This window comes from Lineus longissimus, chromosome 19 (assembly GCF_910592395.1).
Source record: "Lineus longissimus chromosome 19, tnLinLong1.2, whole genome shotgun sequence".
NCBI lineage: Eukaryota > Metazoa > Nemertea > Pilidiophora > Heteronemertea > Lineidae > Lineus > Lineus longissimus.
In genome coordinates this window covers 12953495-12967163 of record NC_088326.1, presented here as the reverse complement: position 1 = coordinate 12967163, position 13669 = coordinate 12953495, and the positions used below count along the sequence as shown (strand labels likewise).

The 13669-nt window shown below is 41.0% G+C and overlaps 1 protein-coding gene and 2 long non-coding RNA genes across 3 annotated transcripts; all 3 read left to right on the top strand.

Moving 5' to 3' along the window:
* Positions 1 to 1910: 1910 nt before the first annotated feature.
* LOC135503329 (uncharacterized protein DDB_G0271670-like) lies at positions 1911 to 4080 on the top strand. The gene is made up of 5 exons (XM_064796871.1): positions 1911 to 2030; positions 2409 to 2466; positions 2768 to 2779; positions 3182 to 3268; positions 3714 to 4080. The coding sequence occupies exons 2-5, from the start codon at positions 2412 to 2414 to the stop codon at positions 3875 to 3877; spliced, it is 318 nt and encodes a 105-aa protein (XP_064652941.1). The 5' UTR covers positions 1911 to 2030; positions 2409 to 2411; the 3' UTR covers positions 3878 to 4080.
* A 1051-nt stretch (positions 4081 to 5131) lies between these two features.
* On the top strand, positions 5132 to 7232 carry LOC135503272 (uncharacterized). The gene is made up of 5 exons (XR_010449877.1): positions 5132 to 5342; positions 5717 to 5768; positions 6113 to 6130; positions 6464 to 6511; positions 6965 to 7232. It is a non-coding gene; the product is annotated as an uncharacterized LOC135503272 (long non-coding RNA).
* A 3248-nt stretch (positions 7233 to 10480) lies between these two features.
* On the top strand, positions 10481 to 12856 carry LOC135503292 (uncharacterized). Its single transcript, XR_010449880.1, has 5 exons — positions 10481 to 10764; positions 11320 to 11368; positions 11783 to 11800; positions 12080 to 12121; positions 12732 to 12856. It is a non-coding gene; the product is annotated as an uncharacterized LOC135503292 (long non-coding RNA).
* Positions 12857 to 13669: the final 813 nt, after the last annotated feature.

Sequence of the window (13669 nt, the reverse complement as noted above, 5' to 3'; positions counted from 1 at the left end):
ACTCAGGTCTTCATGCAGTCTAATACACGGTCTCCAAGTCAAGATCAATGGTCTTTGAAACAGACATGCCCACATAAAAACCCTAACGGCCAAGTTAGAAAACACTAACGCCCGTCAGCCATGTTTCAAACGCCCTCAGATATGATAGACTACCAGCCGGCCGCAGTGGCGCTACCGTATTCAACAACAGAGCATTGGATGTGGAGCGCAGATATGAGCATCAGTTCATTGTACTATAACTGGCCATTGCGAAGAGTGAAATCGAATGCCACCTCATCAGACAGTTCCTCAATACACTCATGGTTTTAAAACCAGCAAAGCGGGAAATTGTTTTGCATCTTTAAAACTCGAAAAATAGCTGCGTGCTCCTATAATCATCACAGGGTGTCATGTTCATCTCCTGATTATGTATCTTATGAATTCACTTTTCCAATATCGTAACAGGGCATTTGTTAAGGCCACTTTGAAACTGTAAAATGGTACAGATGGCACAAAAGACCCCATTCGGTCAAGCTTGTACGTGGAATGAAAAACTGAAAAATATGATCATCTTCAACAACGGCTGCATGGCAAAGTGGGTAAGACGGTATGGATCAAGTGGCGAGGGTTCCGTGTTCGAACCCGGATATTTTTTCTTGCCCGAGGGCTTGTTGTTTGTGCAGTTAAGTGAGACCAGTCGCTCGGTGTCTATCATGTTTAAAGTGCAGTTGGTCGTTTGGTGGTCGGGCGTTTGTGTTTTCTAATTTGGCCGTTAGGGTTTTTATGCATGCATGTCAGCTTCAACCAAAACCCGCTCGCACCTGAGCCTAAGTTTTTAAAGTTCTACCGTCTTATCATAAGAGACACGAATGTTTTTTTCTCCGTGATTAGGTAGACCAATGACATTGTGTTCCAGAGTCATTCGTCACCATTTGTGAGTCCTTATTTATGTTTGAAAATGGTCGGGACTGCTCGGCAGTACAAATGTCACTGACATGACCCTCCAAACATGATATCAATTGAATGAGAATATTGATGGAGGCAGAACCTTCGGAGCGGCAGCACCAGTAGCGCCAACTAAAACCATGTAAACTCCGATTGGTCAGTTTTTTAAGATTAGTTCGCAGAAATTTATTTTAATGCTCCCGATTGGACAATGTGAATTAATTAGTATATCCAGAGTCTTTCTATACAATTGTATAGAAAGACTCTGGTATATCCAAGCCAGCTGCTGTTTTATCCCGAGGGAGAATTTCCGATATGTTATCGGAACGTAGATAAAGTTAATTCATTTACTAGATTTGAATAATGTGAACTAAATAAATCACCGTGTTGCATGCCTGCCATATCGCTGCCTGGGGGCACAGCTAGATACTGCCTCGAAAGATAACATAAAGAATTACAACAAATGTGGGCTTGGCGGGGTCGAAGGGGTGTAACGTTCGAAATCAGAATTCAAACGAATACAGACATTTCGAAATAAAATCGCTCCTGTGAAAATCAATGTCAGCTAACGTACAGGGTGACCCAAAAAATGTACTTTATAAAGTTTTCCCCTTACCTGGCAAAGAATTTAGGCTAAGCTCAATACCCGGCCTATTGTCTTTGAACAAAGCCCGCTCGCACCTAGGCCTAAATTCTCATTGTTCTACTGGCTTATCAAAGAGTTATCAGGTCAAATCATGACAGCATCGACCATAAGAAACATTTTACGGTAAGTCGACAGTATTTTGAAAAGCCTGGTAAACGAAAATGACTTCCCACCGTCCTACATCAAATCTGTGCAGTAAGCGGGCATGTTTTATCATCCATGATGAAATTGAGTGATTACTTCAGATTTATATATTTATAAGGCTAGAAACAACTGATTGAAAAGATAGTCAATGTCAACAGTACCCATGATATGTAATACTAAGTTAAGAGATGCCACGGGCGGTTCGGTGATTGGCCTGGGCGTCTATCAGAACGCTATAAAACCTTGGTTACCCTCATAGATACCTTGGACACAAGGGACAATAGCAGATCCGTATCGAGGAGAAGAAAGAACAGAGGTAAGTAAACAAGATAGCCGAAATTATTACTGTGCGTCACTGCTTATGGAGACAATCTTATATCATTATCATAATGCTAAATTTAAAAAAAATCATAACTTTTCTTGCCCTTGCCAGAAGGCCCCCCCCCCCCCTCCCCATAGAAGCCGTTTCCTTGGGTCGGTATTATCAAGATTTGTCATGACGACCCTTTGATAATGATGAAGAAGAAGTAGAATTTAGGCATGTAGGTGCGAGCAGGATTTGTTCAAAGATAATAGACCGTGTATTGGACCAGGTCTGAATTCTCTAAACTACGGGTAAGGGCAAAATAACGTTACTGTGAGTTCTGTGACAACCTGCTTTTTGAGGTTATAAACCGATATTTGTGTATTACAGAAAATGAAAATCCTCTTGGTTTTGTCAATATCGTTTGCTGTTGTGGCTTTGACCTACGGTAAGAATCTTCTTTTCTCTCTCCTGGTGATGGCAATTACATAGACCCTAATTTACAGATTGAGGGAATTTTTCGTTCAACATCATCGTAGATTTGTATCGTTGTAGCACATTCACCTTAATAGCTTAACGACTTTTCCCTGCATTTTCAAAAAAAGATCACCTTCATCTCCCATTGCTTTTTCTTCTGAATTCGATTATCCTCTGCTGGCCACGGTCCTTTTCCACTGATAGCGTACTAGATATTTTGGCGAGCCCCTAATACATAACACTTTCATATAAATTTCTTATCTATTTTCCAGGCTGCGAATGTAGTAAGTGATTATTTTTCACGACAAATTACTTAGAGTGGCGCATATTTCTTAATCAACGACTATTATAGAAGAAAAGAGCGGTTTTACTGCTTTCACATGCATTTTGGTTACAATACGTTAATCGGATTTTGGCCTAGTGTCCCTCATCGAAGTATTTTTGATCAGGGAGTCGATGGTAGCAATATTTTGGCTAGTAACCCTTCCATAAGACAATTGAACAATGGGAATTTAGGTCCAAGGTGTGAGCGGGCCTTGTTTTGAAGACAATTGACCGTGTATTGGGCTAGCCCTAAATTCCTTTGGCACAAAACGTAATGTAGTTACCACTGTCGAGTCAACTCTTTGGAAAAGCCCCACCGTTTCCTGCTTCCGTCACTGCAGTGGAACTAAGTTTCTTTTCAGGCATATCTCTCCCAGTGAGGGCGGGCTCCAGCAGCAGCAGTTCAAGTAGCGCGGTCGTGGTCAACGGCATCATACCGTGCTCGTGTGGTAAGTTAGAAAATACATGTAGCATACACAGGGGAAATCTGGTGACGTGTGTTATACATCTAATAAGACATTTTGCATATTGCAAAGTGATATCTATTAGACAACGACTATTGGGGCTCGATCAATATGAGATAAATTACTGAAGGTCTGTCAGATGAGACTAAAAGACGTAGTCCTGCCTGCGCCAGGGCAACTGAAGGGTCCCACATAGATAGACAGTAGCGTATTGGTCTCCATATACCTCTGGCAAAAATCCAATAGGATTACGACACCATAATACTGACACTGATACTGAAAACTTGTCTGATCTTCTTGAAGCTGTGTTAATAAACTTCTATCTGAATTCTGTGTAACTGACTTGTAATAATCTGTGTTGCTGGCCGGATTTCCAGTTCCATTATAGTTGAATATCATTCTGATACCTCGCCTCACCTCTATATTTCAGCGGGTGGCACCGGCCCGGGCGGCCTCAGCGTAAATAGCCCTGAAAGCTGCCAAATGCCATTTATAAATCTCCATGGTAATTCAGTATTGATGATGGGTGGATCAAGCTCATCCAGTTCATCTAGTTCCAGTTCCAGCTCCAGTTCGAGTAGCAGCGACTGTTAATAATTTGCTATAATACAGGGTGTTTCTTAAAACTTAGTACGGGAAACATTCTCTGTGTCAAGTTTTAAGAAGCACTCTGCATGTACAGGATTTCGAAGATGAAATGTATTAATACGTGTAATCCTTATGATCGGCAGGGACGATTGGCGCAAAAGCACAGCTTGATATTTCTTTGTACATTATAAATGCACTGTAGCAATACACATGTGATGAGTTTGAGTTATTCTTTGTCTTTGACTGTTCCTTATTTTCCCTTATGCACCCCGGATGCAGATAATGGCGTTTTATCCAGGACGACATGTACACCTAGATTCAGAATGGGACCTTTTATCCAGGACGACATGTACACCTGGATTCAGAATGGGACCTTTTATCCAGGACGACATGTACACCTGGATTCAGAATGGGACCTTTTATCCAGGACGACCCTGTACAGTATCTTTTTGAATGATTTCAATCGCCCACGTAGGGCGGGAGAATATCGGTTTGGCCGCCATGTTACCAGAGCAACGCATGCGCACGTTCGAGCATATCATCTACATCACAGCACTGAATAGATCCCATCATCATCTGGCATAAATACGCCCCTAAGATAATATCATCTTTTTCTCATTTTAACATTTGAAACAGGCTCAGAAACTGTGTTTTGTGTATCATAATGGGCTTGGTTCTGTCAAATACAGATAATGCACACAGATAATGCATATAGGTAATGCACACAGATAATGCATATGGTTGCGTGACAATGTTACCCTGGCGTACCACTCCACTCTTGGTGTGTCAGATGCACACTGAACTGTGTGGACATCATCAGAGACTTCACGATAATTAGGTCGTGACCTCATTCAGGTTTAGTTTTTGAAATTTTGACAATATTTTGGGTGCAGAGTAAAATGCACTTATCGTGATAAGTTAGATGCTTACTTCACATAAAACAAAAGTAGTTGTTCGTAAACCAGAGACATTGATACTTGTAACGAGAAAATCATTTTAACTACTTTTAACTGAAAGGATGCCTCCGAGGTGGCACGACTAACGGAAGCATGTTCGACCACCTTGGAGTCAAAACATGATCAGTAGACATTCTCGTGATTAAAGTCAGTAAACCTCGTTCAGGTGCAGCGAATAATTTGGTAGGAACTGCTATCATCTCATTCATCACGATAAGAGTATTTTCCTTACCACTGAAAAACTGTCACGAAAGACAGCTTTGCGGATTTGGCCTGCGGTCTTGATATTCACCAGCACAGTGAAATCGCCATTTTGAATAATCACCTATTTCAAGTCTTATCAGAAGCGTTACATGGGAGTATTTTATAAGAACTACGTATCTTGGAGCAATTGGAGGCCCAGATTTTCATTGAACAACTTCGGCCGATATTCTCACCGTGGAGCCTCAGATACATTGCTTCATCCAGCGAGGATACTAGAGTTCCACGACTAGCATCATATATAGACACTGAAGGTAGGTCCAGACAGCATCATATTTCTGAAAAAGTTCGCCCTACGTCTACTGCGAAAAGCAGCATTTCCACTGTAATCTATATAAGTTTGTTGGCATCGAATGTTCTTAAATTGCATTAAGATCACAAAGTCAGTTATGCATCAGTGTAATATAATGTTTGTTTCATTTGAAAATTACAGAACCTTACGGTCTACTGACTTTAAACAAAGCACGCTCGCACCTAGGCCTAAATTCCTACTGTTCTGTGGTCTTAATAAGGGACAAATCTTAATAATATCGACCCCCTACCAAACCTCTCAGGGTGGTCGCGATCTATAGACCTAAATCGGCCAGTGCAAATAATCGTAATGAAATCTTATTTTTCCATTTTCCAGATGAAGATCGTTTTGGTCCTGATGCTGTGCCTTGTCGGTTTAATCGGACACAGTAAGTGAAATCTGCGCAGTACCACTTCGATCATGGCTGGAGATGGACATCAATGGTGACTAATACGCGCTAAATGGCAATCGTTGTTTTTGTAACTGCTGATGCAATCAGTAGCGCCTGTGTAGATGATGATGTGGCTATCTCATAGCAAATAGAGTTATCTACTAGTTAGTTAAAGCAGTTATAAAGTTAAATTACAAATGTCATTACTTGTCAATTCGCAGAAAGCGTTTTCGAGAATTATTGAGCCACTTGATCCTTGACGAACCCGAACCAAATTGATATGTAAATGATGAAATTGTCTCTCAAGATCTTGAAGAGTTCTAAATGATTTTCTCTTACAGGTGAAGGCTGTACTTGCAGTAAGTAGCAAAGTGAATCAGAATAAGCATGATCGCTGCAATCAAAACCCGCTCAATTTACACCTTGCGTTTATTTATCTTTGTCGGTTTTGGCGTATCGACCCCATGAAAGCTGTTTCGCGGGGGTCGATGTGATCAAGATTTGCCCTGATCACCCTTTGATAAGACAGTAGAACAATGGGAATTTAGGCCTTAGTGCGAGCGGGCTTTGTTCAAAGACAATAGGCCGTGTGTAAGGCTAGGTCTGAATTTTAAAAACTGCGAGATGGGGGGCAGACATTATAATGCTGATCAAGTTGCAGTCGCACTGGCACGTTTTTCTTGTTCTTTCAGGAATTCCTGATCTGTCGACGGCGAATGACACTGAAGTGTGCAACTGTCGTGAGTATTAACTCCTCGCCGCCATCTTATACCTATGTTGAGGTGGAAGTTGGGCAAATTCAGATCTGACCATTGCAGGTTTCGGAGGTCGGATTGGAAGGAATGGTCGTTGTAATATTACCTTACGGAGGGACACAGACTGGTGTCTGCGACGGATCGAAAAGTGCCAAATCAATAGACCACGAATGATTAACATTTTTGTAGAGTTAAATCTGTAAATATTTTATCGTGAGCATGATCACTCCTGCCCAGCTTATCAAAACCAGCACTGCCGCAACCCCTAAATCATGGTGTTTTCTGTAAAATGAAGCACCTCTTCCGCCCAAAATAGACTAGGCTCAGCTAAATAATAAACATGGCCACAGCTGTTGTAGAAACAGGTACATGTAGCAGGCAAGGCCATCCTTTCACAAACACAAAGCTTGTATATGACCGGTTGAATTTCCTTTTTAGAGTGGGAATCTACTGACGGGATTGCAGTTGTAAAAATTATGACATTCGATATCAACTCTTAAGTAATGCATCAACGATAGCGTCGGTCTCACCAAGATGGCGTCGGCCATATCATGATGGCGCCGGCTCTACCAAGAAAGAATCGAATCGACCAAGATATCAAAAACTAGAATAGGAAAACGGGGAATAGCGGACGCATGCACGCGCTCGATGTTTTGTGTATTTTGTTGATTAAAATGCAGCTGATCAAAATAAAATCGTTGAATTGTTTTGTTTTCTATATTATTATTCTTGATCGATTCGTGATCACATGGTATGTTATGTGTAGTTGTAGAGGAAACACAAAACCTGCGCCACACGAATTTGAGGCGGAATAATTACTGTAATTCTGTCCTCAACCTTTGGCTACAAAAGTGCCTGAAGCTACATTATTAGCTAATGTTTCAAACAAATCGTTTTTATGAGACAGCAGCATCATTATATCATATCGTTTCAGACCTAGTAATGCAACAAGCAGATTCAATTGCGCACGTGTGTTGTGCAGAAGAGGAAGGCTTGTTGAACTTGGTCAAGTCTACAAATTTAGAACGAGAATTTCGGCTAACGACATTTTGGCTGATTTCATTCGGTCGTCCTGCCCTTTCCAATTTTTACTTGGCGGTGTCACGTGTAGGCTGTTGATAACAATGAGAACAACCTTCGCTCTTTTTGTTCGATGAAGTTTTACCGTATTATTTCATTCATTTCAAGCTTCAAATCCGAAAAGACTCACGTGAAACCTCGCATGTGCCATTTTTCTAAGACTTCTGCACGAGTATTCAATGTCGCAGAAGGAGTGCACACGGTTAAAGTTTACAGAGGAAGTTTTTCAACCGGTTTTCTGAAAGTAGTAATTCATATTACTTTTGCTCTGAAGTTGACTCCTTGTAGAGCAAAATGATGCGGTGTTTCATTGTCCTTTATGCCCGCTTCGACCGCAGAAGCTGTTCTTCTCTCAACTACGTTGTTCCGATATTCAAAGCATATGTTTTGTTTATCATCCTTGGCACTGCATGCTGCGGGAGGAACGTCGGGTCCGTGACTATCCAAAATGGCGGCCAGGAAATCTACGCCAGCATGAGTTATCCAAATAATAACACAACCATGCGTTTGACGACCGTTCAAAACGTTCCAGCTATACCAGGAAGAAAGATTCTGTGCGACACGAGTAGATTCCGGACCGAACCACATTTAAGACGTGCTCTGAAGTTTCACAGTTTTGTTAGTAGCAATGTCGATTTCATGTTGCTTCCAACGTGCTACGTCGGAAATGGGTTAGTTCTTTTAGGTTCCTTGCCGAAGATTCGCAAGAGTTCGGCGTTCATATACATTTCGACGCTGGCGGTCTGTGAATCATTTTACCTCACGATAAGGTTCGGGTATCAATGGATCAGATCCTCCATAAAAATGAACAACTTGTTTTGTAGGTTTCAGATGTTAGTGTATGACACATTCGTTACCTTTACCATCTACCTGTTGGTGTTGCTGTCAATTGAACGTGTTGTCGCCGTGGCACTCCCGTTTAGAGCTGTGACACTATTTTCCCCAGGAAGAGGTCTCGTCGCGGTAATCATAACATTTTTTTGTTGTCTTACGTTAAACCTTGATTACTTACTCTTTACAATACATTACAAAGGTCGGTGCTATACAATCGCCCCGGATGGGTACATGGGATGGAAAAACAACGTCTTACAGGGGTTTTTACCTTTCGCGACATTGATTGTGAATAACTGCACAATCATAATAACCATGAGAATCTCGGCCAAATCTCGGCAGCAGATGGGAGGCGATGAGAAACAACGACGACAGAACGCCAAAGATCGTCAAGTCACTCTCATGTGTGTCTTGACCTCGTTACTGTTCTTAATTCTCACTGGTCCGTCCCACGTAACTGCCCACATGCCCTTAATGGTAACAGCAGATTTTATCTATAAATGGAACTGTGAGGAGGCAATTATGAACTTCATAATCCAGTGGTTAGTTTTCTTTCTAAACGATTTGAATATGTGTATTAACGGTTATCTGTACTGCCTTAGTAGTTCATCGTTTCGGTCCAACGTGAAAAATACATTTTTCCTTCTGGGAAAACGTATACAGAAATGCTGTCTACGACGCTAGACAAGTAACTCGCCCAAATACTCATAGCTTCATTCCAACTTATGTTCCTCAATTCTTAGGTCTCGAAAACCTTACGATCGTCAGAGTTCGTGTCATAAGCCGCTTTTTCTTATTTGCCCGACTCTTGTATTTCACCTTTCATAAACTTAAAAGGCATGATGGAATTCTTCAAAAGCCGTCGCCGATAAAATGCATTTAAAGTGTTCGTCATATCGTTCTCGCCAAAGGTACACTGGATTGTGACCAGATCACATTCAGCCATGTTCAACCAAGTACCATTGGCCAGATCAATCTGAAAAACACTTTACCATGTTCACACACTTCGTCCTCCTTCAATCACAGCTCTTCGTAAGGATGCCATTCCTTTTGCGTAATTGTTGTGCGCCATCGCCTCAAATCGGAGGTAATGGCCAGCTTCCGTCTGGTCGAGGAGATTCACATTCGGTCGAGGTGTTTGCGTGGCCGGTCTCAGGCAAAAGGTACCAGTAATCGTGACCATCTCGTTCATAGGACTTGGCAATTAGCGAAGCTCTCTGCCGAGGGTCACGAGAAATGTGTTATCGAACCCACAATGTATCTAAGTATTGATATAATAATAATTACGTCATATGAAACCTTGTCTAACATCAGAAATCAGCCAATTTGTTATATCAATCTTACTGCAATATATCATGACTGGCAGGTTTCCGATCTTTCGATGTGTAGCTTTATCTTTAGTGACTTAAAGAACAGTGTCGGCAAACACCCAAACTCGCACAGTGACGACATTTAAATCAAATTTCAAACCGTGGATTCGATCAAGTGCCGCCATCTTCCCCGGAGATTCAGATTTTTGATAATCCGACGTCATCTACTGCGTCTCCAGTCGTATACATGCCTAACAAGTGCCAGCTTCTTTCATTAATCGGTTCACTGTTTCAATAAATAACAAAATATGATCTTTGTAAATAAAATATGAACTTTTTGGTGTGTTTTTAGGTGATTTTATGGATAAGCATAAATGTTGCGTAGGGCAGCAATCATTAATTTTCGCGATGAACAGACACATTGATTGAGTAGCAATGTCCACACGTCACGTGATTGCTACGTCACGCAATGTTAATTATGTTAATTACGTGACAATGTAAATAGTAATGGTTTTTAATACTGTTTGCTTGAAGTCGTATCAACGCCCTTGATAACATTTGATAACATTTGATGGGCGTTGATGAAGCTTGTGACAGATTGTGCATATTTTAACTGATTAGTTTAGTATAGTTTTATCTTGAATGATTTGGCAGAATGCGTGATGAAGATACCATGCGAAAATCCGTCGACGACATACGGCAGCAGAATCTTTTTTTTCCTCATACGCTCGAAAACGATCTGACAACGTGCGATCTTAATTTTCAAACATTCCATTTCTAATCTGGTCTAATTATTCAAGAAACTTATTCACTTGTCTTGACAACCTTGAATATCAATATCATCCAATCATAGCGCTCTAATTGGCGCATGCTCAGAAGCCGTGTAAAGGAATGATGAAGTGTCAATGCACCATAAGCGTTACTTTTCTGGAATCTTTCCGCGATACTAAACGGCTGTTCGAGTAAAGCAGGTGTTTCGTTTAACGTCGAGAGAATTGTCTTCGAGCAGAAATAAAGGTAAATAGATTATTACTGTCATTTTGTTTTCTACTGGCTGTCGTGATTTTTCTTAATTACATCGGAAGACATGATCGCCACGTCGTGCGTGTTATCGCCATTTGAGCTGAATTGGAACAAAATTGAATTTTTGGTGATATGGCGTATAATGATGCCGTTATTGCGTTAGTATTAATAACAAAGCAGTTGTATTTCTTTCAATAGTAGAAAACTTCAATGATAGCTCGATAAAAGATGATGCAATGATAAAAGATGTCGTAAATGAGATGGACAGGATCGATTTTTTTTATACATTCTATAAAGAAAATTATGTCTATCTGTTTTTTGATCAAGTTGAGCCCCCTGAAATGGGTCTCAGCATTGCGCAGCTGTTCGGCTCCGCTCGTCACATGGGACCGGTCCTTTTGGAATATGTCGTAAATCAGACATTCCAAAATACCTTCCATTTGTATATCCATCATTACTGGGAAAAACGATTAACCTCGTTCTGAGGTCAGAGGGTCTTGGTAAAAAACAGCTACATCTGCCAATAAAATACTTAAATCTTGGTTTCAGATGAGGACGGTTTTGGTGATGCTTTTGTTTCTCTCCATTATTGTTTACAGTAAGTTTACTTATCATTCAGACAAATCCTATCTTGGCCCTGGCGACCGCAGCAGGAGATCTCACCAGGGAAATTAGGCCTTCGAAAATACTTAAAGTTATCCTTTTAAAACCTTTGACCAATTATTTCATCTTGTATACGACAAGTGTTGTTTTGCTGTTCAGTGTGCTTACTCTCCATCATGAAATAGATCCTACTGGTTTGAAAGCTTTATTGGCCATACTGAGACCAAGAGGTTATTATGTGACGTAGTACCAGAAATTAACATAACACTTACAGCTCCATCTATCTATGGAAAGGTAAGCGTCAGTCAGACATTCTGATGTGCCACATCCTAGACGACCTATTTGCCACATAGGTCGTACTGGCTCTGACTCCATCAGTTATCATCACAATATTTGCTCCATTTTCCAGGCCAGGCGTGTGACTGCAGTAAGTACCCACATTCTACAGGATTGCACTCCACTCACTACATGCACAACGTTTATTTGCCCTTCCCGGTTTAGGTTTATCGACTCCTATAAAAGCTGGTTCGTGGGGGTCGGTGTTATCACAATTCAAAGGTCACGCTTGCACGAAAAAAGAAGCACACAAGTGTTGACTTCTTTTCATTAGTTTTACATAGTGAGCTGTTACCAAGAATTTATATTTCAAATAGACTGATCACCTCCTCCATCTCCAGCTAATTTGCAATTTCTTCTCTAACTGCAGCAATATCAAGCGATGTCCCAAAGGAAAGGCCCTGCAAGTGTGGTAAGTTTGTTTCAGACAGTACCATTAATTCGCAAATCAAAAGGTATCTTAGTACATATGTGTATATGGCGGTAATCCGTTTCCGTACCGTTTTCTGATCTCATGAATTAGTGACCAAAGTATACGCTTACCAAACATCAGTGCAGCAGGCAGAGTGTAACGTGACTTAGTGAAGAGGTTGATAAATCCTCACGAGCAGGACTGCGATATTTTGTGAGAAAATTACTATTGGAGGACAACCATGGAATCTCAAGGATCCTAACTGATAAAGACGACATATTGGTGGGATTTTGCTAACCAAAAAGTGCTTCAAAGTACCGTTTTAATTCCTCGCAATGTCCAAGCACTTCCGCCACACGGTGCCGCAGTATCTTTGGGATGGAGACAGTGAAACTGTTGAGAATTCGAACCGCGAAATTAGCCAGCATGACTGCTGCTTTGAGCGACGAAGTCTCGCATAATTTGGAGTTTCTATAACCATATCTTAATCCGACAACATATACAATAGCACCGGACACTTTTTCCAAGGGAATATTTAAACTTCTACACCGGTGCTGGACAACATCTATACGTACTACCGTTTTATTCTTGTTTTTATCTTATATTTCAGAATGGAATCCAAATGCCCCAGATTATGGGAAGATAACGATGGAGATAACACCGTTAGATAATTGACAAGGCCACGTGACAATGATTGGCATGCCCAAATAGATGTAGAGAAACAATGATTGACAGCCTGGACTTTCACTAATTGACTTGTTAACGTTTATTCACAGATCATGGATTATAAGTCGAGGCTCGTTCATTCAAGATTTGAAATTTGAACTTGAAGTTAAGATTTTAAATAATGTAAATACCTGTGTACGTACATGTACTTTAATGAAGTGTTTTTCATATCGTTCTGGCCAAAGATACTTTGTTGAACTCAGGGACTTGACCAGATCACATTTACGAAAAGTTAGTGGTGTTGCACCACATTTGATTTTCTTTAGGGTATCTAACCGATGCTCTTTCACGGTGTCAACTAAAGCCGGTCAACTATGACACCGGCTGCCCAGGGCTGTGTAACATTACTATTTGTGATCACACTGTTACAGTTTAGTGACAAAAAGTCAGCCAAGTACACTTGGCCAGATCTTTCTGAAAAACACCTTGAAGCTGACATGCATGCATAAGTACCCTAACGGCCAAGTTAGAAAACACTAACGCCCGTCCGCAATGTTTTTAACGACCGGTCAGTCATGTTGCGAACGCTCTCAGATATGATAGACTACCAGCCGGCCGCAGTGGCGCTACCGTATTCAACAACAGGGCCACTGGTAGTGGTGCGCTGATATGAGCATAGGTGGCCATTGCGATCTCGCACGACCATCGTTTGAAATCGAACACCACTTCATCAGACAGTTCCTCAAGTCACCCATGGTTTTAATACTAGCAAAACGGGAAATTGTTTTGCATCTTTAAAACTCGAAAAATAGCTGCGTGCTCCTATAATCATCAGAGGGTGTCATGTTCATCTCCTGATTATGTATCTCATGAATTCACTTT

Excerpts from the sequence above, each read along its gene's own strand:
- LOC135503329 (XM_064796871.1), top strand. The coding sequence starts at position 2,412 with ATGAAAATCCTCTTGGTTTTGTCAATATCGTTTGCTGTTGTGGCTTTG. Across the intron at positions 3,269-3,713 it reads CATCATACCGTGCTCGTGTG|CGGGTGGCACCGGCCCGGGC; the intron begins GTAAGTTAGAAA and ends TCTATATTTCAG.